The sequence below is a fragment of the Lissotriton vulgaris genome, chromosome 9, assembly GCF_964263255.1.
Source record: "Lissotriton vulgaris chromosome 9, aLisVul1.2, whole genome shotgun sequence".
Lineage (NCBI taxonomy): Eukaryota > Metazoa > Chordata > Amphibia > Caudata > Salamandridae > Lissotriton > Lissotriton vulgaris.
In genome coordinates, this window is record NC_141697.1 from 477,486,881 (window position 1) to 477,505,335 (window position 18,455).

Below are 18,455 nucleotides of genomic sequence, written 5' to 3' on the forward strand. Positions count from 1 at the left end.
AATCCACTCTTCTCTGAAATCATTTCGATGTGTCTGGAAATTGCTGGGAAACAAGTTTAAATGAATAAGCCTCTGTTATTGTTCCCATGTTCCATTACCAAAAATATATTTCTTGTGAAGCAGCAGTGAAAATAATGTGTGACTTTACAAGAGTCAGAAACCTGTTTGCAGGAAAACAAAAATCTATCTAATTGTCATCAAAAGGGAGTTTACTTTTTTAAAATAAATATCCCATTTATCGATCAACCTGCAAAGCTGTTGAGTGTGCCTCCTTCAATCAGTTTTGTTTTTTAACTAGCAGTAGTTAGCTTTTGGGACTGGTAGTTTTGTGTTTACCATTTTAGGTATACGTGTAAACACACACGACGCTGCAAACAGCAAACCCCAGGACTAGCTTAAGGTGTCATATATAAAACAGGGTACACTGATATGCTCCACCGATTGTACATCACCAGGTCCTTCCAATTGGACATACTTAAAATCCAGGCACAGTTGTTTCCATATGTAACACTGTTTTGCATTATAACATGCCAGTGCACCTACCATCAGAGGACAGCTTCACACCCATCAAATGACAGATAGAGTAATCATAAGCGCAATTACAATATTAAATATCCTGGCATGACTAGCGCATGTCCATGTATCACCTATTTTACCAAGTACATCCTCAAACGATTTTTCAGAGTCATTTTTTTAATCTAGGTCAGTATCTTCTGACCATTCACTTGTTTCCTTCACTTTCAGGATGCAACCTCGCTTTTATTTCATTACATCTATCGTATATATTGGACTGATAGGAACCTTGGTTATCTGGTGTTCACCTTTAACATATGTATGAAAATCAGGCAGTATTTCTGGCAGTTAATGTCTTTCCAAACATATAAGCATTAGCATGTGCAAACAGATTTTCATTCTGATCACCAGATGATACTGTCAATTTATCATTGGGCAACTAACTCATTCCAAGTGGGTGTGCGCTAATAACCCAGTGACAGACAGAAATTAAATGTCAGGTTGGGAATGAAGAGATGGCCGAAGAGGAGGTGGCTGGTCGGGGGATGAGGAACAGTTAGGGTAGACTTGTTGGGAAAGAAATAGGCCTTTGAGAATGTGCAGCGGGCCCTAGTATTAGTGTGCCCCAATACTCCAATTTCTCGTCGGTCTTGTACAGTTTAAGTAGAACATTCTACCCAAAATTGGTGTAATGTTATAACAGTGTTTCAGCTCTTCAGCCAAGGGCTACAATGGGTGTTACGTGTTACCTCTCTAATTTATGGCCCCTGGTTATGATTCAAATACTTAACTTGGAGAGAGGGTATATATATTTCAGTAAGTAGAGTGCTCATGGTTGGGCGTTAACACTCATCAACCTTTCCATGGCTATACAGGGTGTTCCACACAACATGCATTCAAGATTTAACTTTTATTTGCTGCACTGTATTGTAGTTTTGCACAACATAGATTATTTCACACAAAAATATGTATTTTTCATTTCAAGGGGCCCTTTCAGTACATATGTTCTAATATAAGATTAGATTTATAGAAAATGAATCATAGTAGCCAGCTACCTGCACTTTTACTCCTTCCGCTATTATATTACTGGAGTAGTTTTCTCTTGTGGTCCGGGCATACCTAATACAACCTCTGAGTTAAATTTCCTATGAAAATATATAGAATAAGCTTTTCAACAAAACAGTTTGCTTGCCATGCCACACCCCCTTCCCAATGCAAAGGGTTGGTCTACTACAAAACGTCAGAACACATTTAGGATAGGTTGATCAAGTATTAACATTAGTTTTACATTTTTGGGGAATAACTGGTGGAATATTGTTTCTGCCAGTATTTCTGCACCACTTTCCTAGCAGCAAAAGGTTGGCAGTGGCACTAGAGGTCTGTCAGTAATTCCACGGGAGGTGTGAACTTTCACTTGTGTTTTTTTATCACGTATGTTTGTATAGGTCTAAGAATGATAAAACTATCCAGTAACGTAATTGCTGAGTATCTTTTGCCTTCTGTAGCATTAAAGCCATATTTAGAATAAGGGGCTTAGTTGTTCTGGGAAGCAACAGTCATTTAAACCGAATTGCATTCTGTATTTAACGTTCCTAAACCTGACAGTTCCTCCCAAATAGGCACGGATAAGTCAAGCATGGCCGCTTTTACTGCCATTACTCATCAACAGCTCGAAGAAATGATTAAAAACAGTCATCCTTCCAGATCCCCTACTGATTTTTTTCCAGCTGGAAAATATAAACACCTCCAGTTAAAGGATGCAGACACTCTCCCAAAGCATTTTCATTTAACTTTGGAAACCCACAATTGTGAGCTCTTTCTGGAAAAAGTCGGCACTTAATTCTTCTTGCTTCATCACTTACACAAACTGTAGGGAAAACTTGTTTTAATACAAGTGCAGCCAAAGCCAATACTCAGTTTGATGGACAGCAAGCAGGTTTTGCCCAGGGCATAGCACTGAACTGCTAATTTTATGAACCCAATACGATTTGATGAAGCTTGTCGGAAGTATGAATGCTGTCGTCAGCGTTTTATACAATCGACCCTAATGTTCTATTGCCTACTTTTGAAGAAGTCAGTTTCAGGAGCACAGTTTTCCAATAGATTAAATCCCTCCATACGGGTATAAAATAACAGGTAGTCTATTCCTCTTTCTCATCAGAAAGAAGCGAATCCCTGCGAAGTTCAGCAGGGATCCAAATTGACAATTTTTCTTTTTTAACCTGTACTTACAGCCAATGGAATCATCTGTGGGCGGTAATTTATGCTTTATAGGCAGATGATACACCAGACCCCCATTACGTGGGGAATCACAATCCTGGGCGCACAGTTTGCTGTTATATTATGTTACATTATGTTACAGCGTATTTATGTAAATGTAAATTGATACTTGTATAGCGCACTACTCACCCGCAAGGGTCTCAAGGCGCTATTACAAATACCGCTGTGGAACCCATCCTGGCTTTCCCTGTGAGGCGTCCACTCCTGGGCACCCCCAAGGTGGAGGCCAGGCATCCTTAGCATTGTGGGGGCCTTTGTGGAGATTAAGCAAGCTATTGCCCAGAGTTGCAGAGTGGGACTCCATGATTGGAATAGGCACCGAGGCGAGAATTATCAGGTCCGTCGAATTTTTGAGCCCAAGACCCGCCGAGGCGGGGAATTGAACCCTGGTCCCGGGCTAGACCTCTGCATCAGGGTCTGCTGCTCTGATCATTGAGCCACACTTCTCAACAAAAAGTTTTCATGACGCTAAAGCCTAAAAGCAGAAGAAACCCAAAATTTAGCCATTAGCCTATCTGAAGAGCCAGGAGTCCTGAAACTCGCACAAGAAGTTGTCGCTCTAGTATGTGGAGGAATGACAATCCAAGCCTTTGAGGCAATCATGGCAAGCCAGGTTCCACCCAATATCTTCCAGTAAAATTTAGTGTCCTCTAATAGATTTTGGTGGACTGATTTAAGGTTACGTTTAGGAATGTGGTTTCAGAATCCAGAGGTCACAAAAATTGAACTTTTGCCCTGTCGAGATTCAAAAATAATACACACAGTTTTAAAAGGACCCTCTGAGCAACCGTAAGCTAGTGTAATTGTACCATCAGAGGTTTAATGTGCCAGTGTCTAGGCTTGCGCCAAACCAGCCTAGCTGCGCGATTTTGAACCAGCTGCAGCCTCTGACTCAGTCCCTTTGAAAATCCCAGATAGAGAGAGTTAGTATTATAATTCCGGGATATGACTAGGGCAGTTAGAATCTGAATGATAGCCTCAAAAGTGAAGCATTTCGGATTACTTTTATTTTCCAGAGCTGAAAAAAGCAAAATGAAGTCACTGCTCCTATCAGGCTGCAAGGAGAGGTCTTCGTCAACAAGAATTCCAATGTTTTTGAGTACTTTTTTAGGAGTGGGAGGAACGCTCATCTCCAAAGGCCAAAAGGAAGGGTTTCAACTACGCAGTTTACTTAATATCATCACGATATCAGTTTTGTCAGAGTTCAGCTTCAAATAATGTCAATTCATCCAATCACAGATGAATAACAGAGAGCCCTGAAAAAAAACCTGAGGATTCCGTTGTGTTCCCAATGTTGAAGAGCAACTGCATGTCATTGCGTAATTGTATATTTTCACCCCTCGCCTCAATAGAGTGCGAACCAACAGGTGCATATAGAGGTTGAATAAATAGGGGGACAGAGACGAACCCTGAGACACTCCACCATTGAGCCTGACCCTTGATGAGCAAAAAGTAGCAAGAGGGACCTACTGAAAACAGTCTAAGAGAGACAGGATTTCATCCAATCTAATGCAGATCCCTGTAGACCTGCGACATTGACACAGTCGATGAAAATATTGTGATCTACTGTGTTAAAGGCTGCCAATAAATCCAAATGGGCTAATGCCTGGGCCAGTCATTTGTATGCTGCTTCTCTCATTACATCAACTACAGAAAAATGTATGGTTTTCGTAGAATGGGCAGGACAGAAACCTGCCTGCTGGAGGTCGAGAAAAGAGGAATATCCGAAGAAGGACCAAAGAAATTCGGCATTGTATTGCCTCTAGTATCTTAGCTAAATAAGGAAGTAAGGGGATGGGGCGCGATGTATTAGACTGCCTATTGACAAATTCTAATACGTCTGCCGTGCTTCTCACTGAATAAAACGACATGGGAGTCCTTTGTTTATGTCCATGATTTGTACTTGCACACAAGCTTTATTAGTATGGCTTCAATACACAATCATTTACGTGAACAAGGCTTCTTTGTAAGCCGAAACATGTTGCAGTAGGTGAATAAACACCCTTGGATTATGGATTGCCTGGCCTGACTTTCTGGCTGAGAGCGCATTTATTTGGAATTTTGCGTATATATGTGTATACTAGCAGCCTGCCCCAGCGTTACCTGGGGCAGAAAGGGGTTGGGGGCAGCATTTGAGGTATATATATATATATATATATATATATATATATATATATATATATATATATATATATATATCACATAGCATATAATGATCCATTCCTTAAATGACTAGTAATTATTAATAATACTTTGCTATCATAATACCAAAAGAAGAAGAAATTAAGCAAACAGAAATTTTTCAGGTACAACACAAAAATACTTCAGACCTTTCCGTTCAGCGAGCCACGTAGTCTATTCCATTGCAGGTTCATTGCACCAAGGTGTTCTGCAAAATCTATGTTGTCATAGCGGTTGCTTTCTACATCACCAGCGGCCAACTGGGAAAGTGACTGATTGACAAAATCCACAACCCATTGTTTATGGTTCATTTGCTTCCTTTGTTCCTGGAAAAAAAGTCCCCAAAATGATTAAATGTTATTTCACTTTTGGAGCCAACAAGAATTTGCTCAAGGAAGCTGCAGTTTTAGCTTAGTAGTAGATCAAAAAGTGTGTGGCCCTTTAATGACAATGTATGCATCAGTATTCCTGAAAAACATTACAGAAAACATAAAAAGAAAACTCAAGCAAATGTTAAAAAACATTCTGAATCTTAAATGCTGACACAAAGTACCGACTGTTCCTTTTGTTGAAAACGTGTATGACTTTTTAGATTTGACAATTATCTTGAGACCACTTTTTATGACACATTTGTTCTGCTATGGGGTCATTTAAAATATTGCTTTTTCACTAGGATTGAAATCTGAAAGAAACACCTTTGATTTTGGCAATATGTTTTGGTGCATGGCGCATCTATTGACCTCCTCCAAGTTGTGAATGCAAATCGGACAATTCAAGTATGTAACCCCTTCTATATATCATGGAGAGGGTCAGACAACCTACCACTTAATCACACTAAAAGCTCTAACATTTCCCCAGAATTGGAAAGAGACACTGATCTCTCATTGCCTCTGGCTGTTTCAGGACAGTTGTAATGTAATGTAATGTTGTCTTGTAAAGCGCATGAATCACCCCACATGGGGTATCTCCGCGCTGTAGACCGCTGGGGAACCTGTCCTGGCTGTCCCTGGGAGATGGTCCCTACTGGGTATCTCCAAGGTGAAACCAGGCATCCCCGGCGTATGTGTGAGGCCGTTGTGGAGATGAGGCAAGCTAATGCCCAGAGTTGCCGAGTGTGATCCCTGGTTAGAGTAGGCACCGAGGCAAGAATTATCAAGTCCATTGACCCTGGTCCACGACCCTGCCGCGTCGGGAATTGAACCCTGGTCCCGGCCAGTCCTCTGCTTCCGGGTCTGCCGCCTCTAACCAGTGAGCCACACCACTCCACTTTGGATTAGTAAACATAAATGCACCCTTTCTGGGATCCATGATCCAAACACATTGCTTCCTCTTGGTATAACTATACCTCTTCTAATAAAAATAATTTAAAGTTTGGCAGCTGAAATACCACAAACATGATGGATTCCTCGTCCGCCGTATTACAAGTGAATTATATCCTATGGCACTTGTAATTTGGCAAATGGGATAGCTGGCACGTTTATGACTGAATATACCATAGGCCAAACAGGTTAAGGGTGCCCCTCCAACCAATGAAAAGCTCAATAAAAGATGTGATAGACCCTGATCAGGTTGCTCCATTAAAAAAAGGGGTCCTCTGGGACAGCTTCCCTGCTTGGATATTCCTGTAAGCAACACTAAGGGACAATATTTACAAGTCACCTGAATACCAGAACAATCTGGTTGTACAAGGAATGTAAGGGAAAGACGAGGAAGTTGAGACACACATACATGCACTCCAAAGGCATGGCAGGTTTTATGTTTATGTTAAGAGAAGATATAGTGTGAGTCTGAATTGAAAGCTACAAAATGTGAGCATGCTATGGAAGCTGCAATTCTTGATCCATTTCAGCACCTTTCACAAAGGAAGAGGACAAAGAAGCAGCAGATGTTTGAGCTGAATTTCCACTGTAGGGTGAGAAAGGAATCTCGTCATTATAAAAATGCATAGACAGGCCCAGCAGCTGGGATAGCCTTATACCATTTTGGAATATTCCAAAAATACTGTTTTCTGGGGATGTTTTAGCTATAGGTGAGAAAACTGCTGAAAATTCGGAAAAGCCAAACAGGGAATCCTAGCAGGGATATATGAAAAGTCCCCAATCCTCAGTTATTCCAACACCTTTGAACTACACAACCTAGAAATCAGAACACTTCCCATACTTTGGAGAAGCTAAAGATAATAAGATTGTCTGATTTCCTGAGGAAGGACTGTGTCCTTGGATCCTGCTTCCTCTTAAACCCAAAGCTCTGTAAGTTGTTTCCAAAGGGGCAAGGAACTAAATCACCTAATGTACACTGGAGACTTGAGGACAAGATGGGCACTTTGAAAAACGGAGCTGGAGCCCTCCCTAAATTGAGAGGTTGCCCTATTTTCCACTGATATCTCTCCTCCTGGTATCCCCTATAGCTCTACACTTCCAGAGGCAGCTTCTGGAGTACAAGGGTACAGTATTCATTTAGGGCTGTATTTCTTGCTGTGGCCATGAAGTGGATGAGAATAGTAGTCCACCTATTCCTTGAACTTTGGCGTGGGCACTCTGGAACTTTCCCCGGCAGTATGAGCACATTCTGAGCACCAGCTCTGAAAAGAAGAATCTTTTGCTACCAGTTCTGGGGAGGGGTGCAAGGGGGGTGATATTTCTTACATGAAAGTTTGAAAACAAAGACACTTACTGCTGCAAGCGAGAAAGACTAACTTTGTACACAAGGTATTTACCTAATAAACAAAACTTAATTGTATTTGAGATCATTCTTGGTAAGGGGATGCATTTTGGTTCTCTAAGTGCTAAAAGTCAATGCACTGCTGCCTTCTCAGTTTTGAAAAGCAAAACGTTTTAGAATATTATTTTCTATGGATGTGTTTTGCCTTTTTCAAAGAGAAAAATCCTAATACCTGATATCTTTTAGGAATTATTTAAGTTTTGGAGTCATTTTAATCATGACATGTTAATTTTGTTTACTGAATTTAGTTTAGGGTGTTATCTATTTATTTGTTTCTCTATGAATGCCCCAACAGATGTATTTTGGTTAACATGAAACACTTTTTTTCTGAAAAAGAATGGTGGACACATGTAATCAATAGAAGACACTGAACCTGAGTCAACCCCCTACATCTAAAACACCATACATATAAACCATATGGAGAATTATGCCTGTGCCTTCTTCAGTAGCTCCACAGTACAGGACACATCAGGATATCCTTATATCTAACTAATAGTAACTAGAAAGCTTTCTCTGCTATCTCAGGTCCCAGTGGAGATGACACATGAAGAACTCAAAGGTGTTGCTTTGCTGATCAATCAAAAATACTGTTGGGCTGATTCCGAGAAAGGTCTATTGTAACACAAAATAAAAGTGCAAATTTACTTCGGTGATACATATTTTTAATGTAGTGTTAGCGATACCTATAGAGGATCTAAATATGCCTTCCTGACTCCAGGTAAAATTAACACACTAAACACATGGGATGACTTGGACACAATGGTAGGATTCTGCTACATCTGGCTTTTATTAACTTCCGCAATGATTCCCTTTTTTGCCATATTTTTCTTCCAACCTTTTCTGTCATTGTATGGTATAAGGCTGCGTTCTTAAAGACTTGATGTGACTGTTTTACTTGTACAGCTACAGTCTGCACCTGAAACATCTCTGAGCATTAGTACCTTTCGTAATCACTTCTCTTTGAATTGACGTTTGTCTAAATCATTCTTTCTTTCCAAATGGTTATTTTGTTCAAGGCACTGCACATGTACTTAAGGGAGAAACACCAGCCAACAAGTATCACAGCATGATTTCTTTTAAATTAGCTGAAGCTTTTTCCAGTAGCCACATAAGCATTCAACGGAAAAATGCTGTACTTTACATCCGTCAACAAAAACATTATGTTTTCCAATTGTGTTGCCTCACCAGCTGATGGAGTTAAAAACATCCTATCAGAAAAGAACAACGTCTTTTCATTGTAGAAAGGTAACATGCTATGTGGCACGAAAAAGTAACTAGAAACAGCTGGATATCTTCTAAGTGTCAAGGTGTCTCATGAATAATATTAGGCAGATTCCCACTTTCTCCATATCCCTAGTACAGGATCGTATGCACTGACAGCGCTTCAAATTTTCAAACTACATCTACAAAGAAACAACAGTTTTGAAACTCAGATTAGAATGGTTATTTAACAGATATACTTGCACTTGCAGTTAGCTTTCACTTGCCAAGGTCTGCCATAGTTGACGAACAACTGTCTCTCCAACCTGACATTGTATCTTTGATTTATCCAGAAACTGAGTCCATGACTGGGTCCAAAGTAATGGTGATCCTGAACTGCCTTGGAAAGATGAGGACAAAAAAAGGAATTCCAGTGATTGGATAGATTGTTCAAATGCTGGTGGTCCTGGCTGCACTATTGGCAGATCAGCAACTGCACATCAAGCAAACCGGCACTAACTTTAAGTAATCTCTTCATGGCCTAACCAAAATAGGTCTACGGTCAGGATGGATAGGGACAGAAGAGAAAATAATCATGCTGTTGATCATAAATTGATACAAAAATAGATTTTTGGATGAAGATGAACAGTTATAAAGTTGCAATCAATTATCATTGTATAATCTAGCAACCCATTCATCTCAACTCCATAGAATATAACTATGGAGATTTATGGTGGTTGGTCAAGAAGAGAGAGAGATCACAGTCTAGTATTTGATCTTGATTTGTTACTGAGCTCTCACAAGACACAAAGAAGGGCAACCACCAGAATGTCAGGAATTATTTAAAGAATCCTTAGCTCACTCTTGGTAGATTGGATCAAACAGCAAGGCTTTTCTCAGAGAAAGTGTGTAGTACATACACAACATACAAAAATACAGTTAAGATATCAGAACTTAAAGTTTTAAGGGATGTCAATAAACAGTGCACACTTCAGTGAGAATTTGGAAGTCTGGGTCTAGGAGCTGTAGGTCACTGATTGAATTCTGGTCTGCTTTAGAATCTGTAAAGCAGGTGCATTTTGGTTAGCATAGCTAGACTTGGGTTCGGCATGGTTGGATGTGGCTCAAACTGGAATACGCTTGATAGTTCAGGTTGCAGGGATGTGCTGATAAATCTCCAGTACAATTGCAGGGTACCTTATAGCTTATTCTATTGAACCAAAGCGTTTATAATAGACTCATCAGCTCCCTTGAGGTACAGGCTTTTCTCAGCCTCTTGTGCACTGTATCATGAAAGTATGTAAAAGGCAGTGGAGCACTGAATACGGCCATAGGCTTTCAGGCTCTTCAGTTCGAGGTCCTCCCAGCCATGACTGCTGCTTGTAGCAAGCAAACTTGTTAGCACCTCAGCCCACAGCTTCCTTGGAGCAATTCCTCCAGTTGGCAGACTCTTCTCAGTAGAAGGGTCTAAATGTCCTTGTGGATCACAAGACAGGAAACTGCAGATGTGTGCTGGATAGAAAGTTTTTTTTTTTAAAGTAGGAATCAGAGAAGGACTTCATTGCTGAATCCATTTTGTTCAGGAAGCAGCAGCAGTGATGGGTGCCTCCACCAGCAGGGAATTACCTGTGCCATAGTCTAAGAGTAGGGTCTCCACACACTGCAAGTGCCTTTGCAGATAGAGTCAAGTCCATCCACACTGGGATCATGCCGTTCTCTGCAAATGGAAAAAGTTCTTACCTGAGTCGCTATGGCAGAAGGCAGCTCCTCCCTTCATGGTACTTTGGTTTTATTTTGTTTTCGGTTTGCTGTTATGCAAAATGTGTGTCATGGGAACTCCCGGGCTCAGGAGTGAGGCACAATCAATTTTCAGCCACTGTAGATGATTGCTGTGATCTCCAAGGTGTTCTATGGCTTTGAGGTAGGGCTACTAACAGGAACTTGGATATGCATTGTAGGTGGTTTGCCATATCTTCTCACCAACCTGTCTTTTTCATTTCAGTGCAGGATTCTGTTTGGTGTTTTTGGTGAGGGAAGTTCTCTTGAAGGATTCAGGAAACTGTTACACAATGTCAACATTTATTCACTTCCCTCCCCAGAGGGGGGGGATTGGATGGGGCACGGGGTTTGGGAGTGGGTTGGGAAGAGGGGGGGACTCGAGGTGGGGGGCAGTGGGAGAAAATGTAAAAAAATATAATCTTCTATCACGTCAGAAAGTTCGTTTTATGATTATTACAATAGCTACTGCCTTAGCTATGACGACACCTGGAAGGCTGATTTGCTTTAATGGGAGTTCGGGACCTAAAACTTCTCTCATGGAAAATGAATGGCCTTAGATGTATGCGCAGACAGAGATTAGTTATGAAATACTTAGAACAAAGCCCAGCTCAAATATGAAGGGACAGAGATAGCTTGTACATCATTCTACGGGCCAAATATCGATGATCCCACATATTTATGGAACCTACAATGGAACCTGATGGAAGATACTGCCTTAATAATAATAGGGGAAGATTTTAACGTCCTGCTCAAGCCGCGGCTTGATAGATCGAATTTGAGTTTAAGTCCGTCGGGCCTTAAATAATATGATGCATGATCTGGAACTTTCAGATGCATGGAGAGCCAAGAAGGGCAATACCCATGGATTTACATTTCAAAGTAAGAAATATGGACATTTTTCAAGGACAGATTAATTGTTGGCACTCAGATCTAATATGGATGCCATAACATCTATCAATATCTATCCAAATCTTATTTCTGATCACTCTGCAGTCGCGATCACCTTAGGGGATAGTAGTCAATCATTGAGACCTAGATAGACACTTAAAAGCGCGATGCTGTCGGATCTAGGAATAGCTGAAGCACTTAAACATGCATGTTTTGATTATTTTGATGTAAATATTGGGTCTACATCTCTAGATATTGTATGGGACGCTTTTAAGGCCTTCTTGAGAAGCACTTTGCATAGTCTCATAAGCAAGATCTTTACAAAAATGGAAGATAAAGTAGGCTCACTAGAGGCTGATCTTAGTCGGATGAACTCGGGGATGACTGACGCAGAGGCCAGGCGCAGAGACTGCTGGATGAGGCCCGTCAGGACTATAGGATTAAGATAGACCAGAAGTGCAAAGCACAATGATTTGAAAAATCTGTGCAGAATTTTTAGTACAGGTTAAAATCGGGTGCGCTCTTAGTTTGGAAGGCCAGAGTTGATCGGTCAAGGAATTACATAAATAAACTAATAGTAAATGAAAATGGGGATACATCTTATAAATTGGAGGATATGCAAACCTGTTAAGTTAGTCTATTTTCTGAGGTATATAAGGAAGAAAACTTTCTGAATCCTGAAACCCTTAAAGCCTGTCTAAGGGAAAAACCCCTACCCATTTTAACATCAAAAGCTGCGAAATACTTGACGCACCAATATCTAGGGATGAGATCCGTCTGAGTCTCGGAAAAAGTAAGAGCAATAAGACAGCAGGTATAGATGCACTACCAAATGAGGTGTATAAACTCCTAATAGAGGAGTTAGTGATGATTATGGACACACAGTTTAATTCGGTCTATCAATTAGGGGGTCAAGTCCCTAGGCCATGGAAAGAGGCAACAATTGTACTCATCTTGAAATCCACTAAAGATCCCTCGAGAGCAGATTCTTATGGACCGATCTCCCTGCTGAATGCGGACTATAAGATCTATATGACCATCTTGGCAGGGAGATTGGCCAAGCTCGTATCACAACTGATTCATTTAGATCAGAAGGGTTTTATCCCGAAGAGATACATCCAAGAACAGACCCAGCAACTCATAGGCACCATAGATCTTGCCTCTGAACGTGTTGAGCCTTTGGCTGTGCTGGCCTTAGATGCGGCCAAAGCGTTCAACAGAGTTTGCTGGGAGTAGTTGTGGGAAGTATTGAGAACAATGGGTTCTGGTTCTATTTTCTTATATACTCTAAAAAAAGTGCTACGGGGGTGCCTCAGCGAGGGTCTTGTTAAATGGGACCTTAACATCAAGTTTTTACATTCTGAGAGGGACACGGCAAGGCTGTCCCCTTTTACCCTTATTATTTGATTTATTTATAGAGCTATTAGCTCAGATAATAAGATTAATAACCCCATTTAGATCTCATCAGTATAGTAGCAAGGTTGGTCTATATGCAGACGACCTTCTGCTATATATTGCTGATCCGACTGTAGAAATACCAAGGGTAGAACAACTGTTAGAGGAGTCTGGGTCTTTATCGGGATATCTAGTCAATCCATCCAAAACCGAGGTGATGTGTTGGAACATACAAGATTGGAAGGGGAAAGTTAGCCAAGATTTTAAGTGTTTAGGTATAATAATTGTTAAGGAAATAGATAAGATCCCACAGATTAATCTAAATAAGGTTTCAAGAGAAATGGACCAATTGTTAGCAAGGTGGAAAAATCTCCCTCTAACTATCTATGGAAGGGTCAACCTAATTAAAATGGTCATATCTCCCAAATGAACATACTTGTTTAATGCCATCCCTCTTGGCTTTCCCAAGCTAAGCATCAATAAACTCCAGGGAAAGATTGTAAGCTTCATATGGTCCTACAAAGCACAAGGCTGGCATGGAATAAACTCTGGGGCAGGTTCATCATCAAAGGTGGGTTGGGTCTTCCAGATATCGGTTGGTACTGAGCAACCTTCCAATTTAAAAACATCCAGATGCTACTTGGGAAGGATGATGATTCGACCTGGGGGAGGCTTTTGGGAGAAATGATGAGGAAGGAAGGTGGGGATGGTTTTCTTTACAAATTTGGTGCACCCAGGTACTTAAAAAAAGTAAGCCTAAAAATATTGAAGTCTGCCTTACACCTATGGTATGGGGTTAGGAGCAGGTGGGGTTTAGGCTATTATTCAGATTTTGCCCCAATATGGGAATCTCTGGGGACACCGCTATGTTTGAAAGATAACCTGAGTACACCAATCAAAAGGGCAGTCCTTACAAAATGGTCAGACTTGATATCAGCTGAGAGCGTCCATCCATGGGGGGCTATGAGAGCAAAGATTTGGAGCGACTTTTCCAGGTTTAGGTATGTCCAATTATCTTCATGGTTTACGTCCGAAAAAAGAAAGAAGCCTGGGGTGATAGGGAGTTGGAGCTATCTCTCCAAGAAGTGAGCCTTAAGAACAAGGAAGTCTTTAAGTGGTACAAGAAGCTCTTGGAGGCGGATGAGAAGGAGTGCTCACCGCAACATCTAGTCTAGAATGGGGCTTCTCTAGGGTGTGACAGAGAGGTGGTTTGGGAATATTCCCTGAGGCTCCTTAACAAATTTGTAGCACCTGCCAATCTGAAAAAGAAATTTTTTTTCACCATACATCGTTTATATTGGACACAGGCTAAGATAGCAAAGTTTGCTCCTATCCCTCCCCCAAATGCCCAAGATGTGACTGTATAAGAGCCAACGATCTGCATATCTTTTTTGAATGTCAGAAGTTGAGAGATTACTCGGATGGGATAAAGAGTGCTTTTATGGGAATTTTTGGCAGAGAGATCGCCCTGAACACAGCTCTAGTCCTATTTGGAGAAGATGGTACAATCAGTAAGAAGTTGAAGAACTCACATAGAGGACTATTGCTCTATCTGATCCTGATAGCCTGGAGGGAAATATGTTTAAAATGGAGGGACCCCCTGCCCCCCAAGGTGGAAGATTAGGTCAAGGCAGCCATTAAAATTGCTCGTTTAGACCAAGCAGTGGCGAGGAAAGTAATCTTAACATTTGGCTTGACTTTTTGACATGGAGCAGAGCCTTGGGTCTGGTACATATTCCCTTGGTCCGATGCTTACACCATGACACTAACAAAGGTGTGGGTCTGGTAAGGTTTGCAGGGCACGGCAAATGCAGAAGCCGCAGAGCGCACAGTTCAGAAGGGCGGCTATATAAGTATTGCAGATGCTTTTTGTGATATGAGGATAATAAAAAAAAGGGAAACATCACTTACAACGCAACTTTTACAACGACATACCATTACAACGGAACTTTTACAACGCAAAAACTTTTACAACGCATGTATTTACAACGCATGTTTTTACAACGCAGGTACCTTTACAACGCATACCATTATGCCAGTATTGGTAAGTATATAATTATATTTTAAATGTTATATGTTTGGGGTAAAGGGGTATTTTTAGGGTTCAGGGTCAGTTTTGGGTTTTTGGGTAAAGGGGTATTTTTTGGGTTCAGGGTCAGTTTTTAGTTTTTGGGTAAAGGGGTATTTTTGGGGTTTATGGTCAGTTTTTAGTTTTTGGGTAAAGGGGTATTTTTGGGGTTCAGGGTCAGTTTTTAGTTTTTGGGTAAAGGGGTATTTTTGGGGTTCAGGGTCAGTTTTTAGTTTTTGGGTAAAGGGGTATTTTTAGGGTTCAGGGTCAGTTTTTAGTTTTTGGGTAAAGGGGTATTTTTGGGGTTCAGGGTCAGTTTTTAGTTTTTGGGTAAAGGGGTATTTTTGGGGTTCAGGGTCAGTTTTTAGTTTTTGGGTAAAGGGGTATTTTGGGGGTTCAGGGTCAGTTTTTAGTTTTTGGGTAAAGGGGTATTTTTGGGGTTCAGGGTCAGTTTTTAGTTTTTGGGTAAAGGGGTATTTTTGGGGTTCAGGGTCAGTTTTTAGTTTTTGGGTAAAGGGGTATTTTTGGGGTTCAGGGTCAGTTTTTAGTTTTTGGGTAAAGGGGTATTTTTGGGGTTCAGGGTCAGTTTTTAGTTTTTGGGTAAAGGGGTATTTTTGGGGTTCAGGGTCAGTTTTTAGTTTTTGGGTAAAGGGGTATTTTTGGGGTTCAGGGTCAGTTTTTAGTTTTTGGGTAAAGGGTTTTTTTTTGGGTTCAGGGTCAGTTTTGGGTTTTTGGGTAAAGGGGTATTTTTGGGGTTGAGGGTCAGTTTGGGGTTTTTGGGGTACAGGGGTACAGGGTAAAAATAAATTAAAATTAAATTTAAATTAAATTACATTAAATTATATTTCTTTCAATTAATTTACGATTATAAAATTAATATATATTTACCAATACTTACGTTGTAATGGTATGCGTTGTAAAGGTACCTGCGTTGTAAATACATGCGTTGTAAAAGTTTTTGCGTTGTAAAAAATGCAATGTAAAAGCATGCGTTGTAATAACATGCGTTGTATCATCATATATCCTAAAAAAAAACATTTATTCACTTCCTGTATTCAATTTCCTTTCTCAGCTCATGAAATCCATGTACATATATAAGCTATTGGATATCTGCACTTGGAGTGTAGCTACTCGACTTAAACTAACAGCTGGTCGTTCAATTTAGATGTTATTTCACGGAGTCCCTAGGATAAACCAGTCCACACTCTCTTAGCCTGTTTGAACCTCTAAATTATTTATTCAGTAATATCCAGTTTCGTCCATTTGAGGTTGCTTGTTATTAGCTGTCGGCTTCTATTTACACCCTTTGCACCTGTATCAATTCTAGAGGATGTAGCAATGAAACAGGAGTTCTTTTCTAAGTGTAAATAAACCTAAACCAGCACCAACAAGAAGACCAGCCCGTGACAGTCAGAGACAACTCCTAAAGCCTAACATGTGGTCATTAGTTTTTCAATGTGGATAAGAAGGAAAGTATTCTTCTTTTGTTTCAAACAGATTCCCCTTGCAATAGAGCGGGAACTGAGTTTTCACCCTTTTACTGCCCTTATGATGTGCAAATACGCTACAAAATTCATTGCCATCTTTAGAAACCTTGGCAGCGAAAGGGTCAAAAGATAATCTAGTCTGCTATTGGTAGGAATCCCTAAAAGAGTTCTTATAAAATAATCACAGACACCCGCTTTCATATTTTCATCATAGTGATGCACCTGGTGTTCTAGGGATGTGGCTTGAGGCATACAATCCTTCCCAGAGTTCCCAGCAACTAAAACCCTAAATTGGGAAAAGTGGTTGTCTCAGTGTGCAGAGTTCTGCTTTGCATCCCAAATGCTTCACCCATTGCATCCAGGACAGGCCTCTGAACTACAAAGTAAAGCAGCTCTTTCAGCAAACTAGTGAACAAGGGACACCTCAGATAAGGACACCAGTTAGTCTTCTATGACATATACCTGAAAAGGAGAAGGGTATGGCCATACCTATTACGTCAAAGATGCAGCAATGACATTCAATGGCAGATCCTCCATCACTGCTTTGTGTGAGAGCACTTGGAAGCGGCTGCTGTATGGAACAGCAATTTTAAACAGTGAGAGCTTCAGGACAGAAATGTACGTGTCATGGCAATGCAGAATATTTCCTATATCTCATAACTACTAGAAGCATATATGATAACTGGAATCTAACTTCACCGCTAGTCCTGGGCCAGCTCAGGTTATCTTTCAACTGCAAATTTGGGTTCTAATCACATTTTTACAAAGATTGCATATTTAACATTGCATTACATTTTAAATAGTGAGGACTATATCTCTGGAGCTGTGGATGACAGCAACACATGCAGTTTAAAATCCAATGATATTATGATAAAATGGGTCGGACTAATCCATTCTCCAATACAGCTGAATGATTAGTATCTGCTAAGGGAACGGGTGCACAGACTGCTTTCTTACGTAAGGTTCCGGTATGACCTTTCGCCAAAAATAAAACCCACATCCTTTAAACAGATTAATTTAGGGATGGGCCTAAGCAGCAATCAGCAGCTACAGCAACAGCCAAAACAACAGAAGTCCAGAGCAAAGAAAACAAGAACATACAAAAAAGCTTTCCTTCCATAACATTCTGCACTTAATGTTTGTTGCCATAGGAACAAATTCACCTGAGATCTCCCAACTTAGTACAAAGCTAAGAGACCCTGCCGATGCCTCCACTGCTTCTTGCATAGAGTTGCACAGGGTTTATCGCACTAAGGAGAATCCCTCTGATTGCCATCAATGTATATCACCAGGGAACTTGACTGTTAGCTCTAGCCTTGTAGATATAATTCCACAAAGGAAAGCAAAAAAGAAATGAACATGTTTTCAGCAAGTATTTGTAGACAGGGAAGTCTTGCGAGAACATGGAATCTGTGAGGTTTACAAACAGCCAACCTAATTTAAATATGACTTTAGAATGTTGATATCTTATTAGGTTTGTTAGGCCAAGGCAGAAGCATCAAGCAGCAGCTTTCTTACCAAGATACTGCATCTGTTCCAATGCCCTAACCAGAGGATGACATGAGAAAATATTAAAGTCCTTTGAGGGGGCATAGCCCTACAGAATATAAGGCTCTATTACTGGGTGAGTCAATTGGTGACACTTAATGCCTGGTCCTTTGAAGAGAAGAAGGAACTGTATTTACCAGCTGACAGACATGCTCAGGAGCCTCAGTGATTCATATGGCAAATCTAGGGGAAAGGAAAACTGCCCGGAGTTCCTGTCCCTACAGGAATAAGGGCATGGAGAGAGGGGCAACAAAAGAAATGGATGGCAGAAAATGCTGGAGGTCCCCATTATCTAAGGCAGCTGCCCTGGCTGTGAGAGGCCCAGGTGTACAGAAAGTGGTGCATACTGGGAATATCAAAACTGGAAGATCTTTGGATGGACAAGTCCATGATGA

The 18,455-nt window shown here is 40.7% G+C and overlaps 1 protein-coding gene across 1 annotated transcript in view; it reads right to left on the reverse strand.

Annotated features, from left to right (window-relative positions):
* The window catches only part of SYNE2 (spectrin repeat containing nuclear envelope protein 2), a 1,750,628-nt gene that overhangs the window by 345,086 nt on the left and 1,387,087 nt on the right, over window positions 1-18,455 (reverse strand). The window contains exon 122 of the mRNA XM_086937933.1: window positions 5,124-5,300. Coding sequence (XP_086794059.1) covers window positions 5,124-5,300 — 177 coding nt within the window. The remainder of the gene's footprint in view (window positions 1-5,123; window positions 5,301-18,455) is intronic.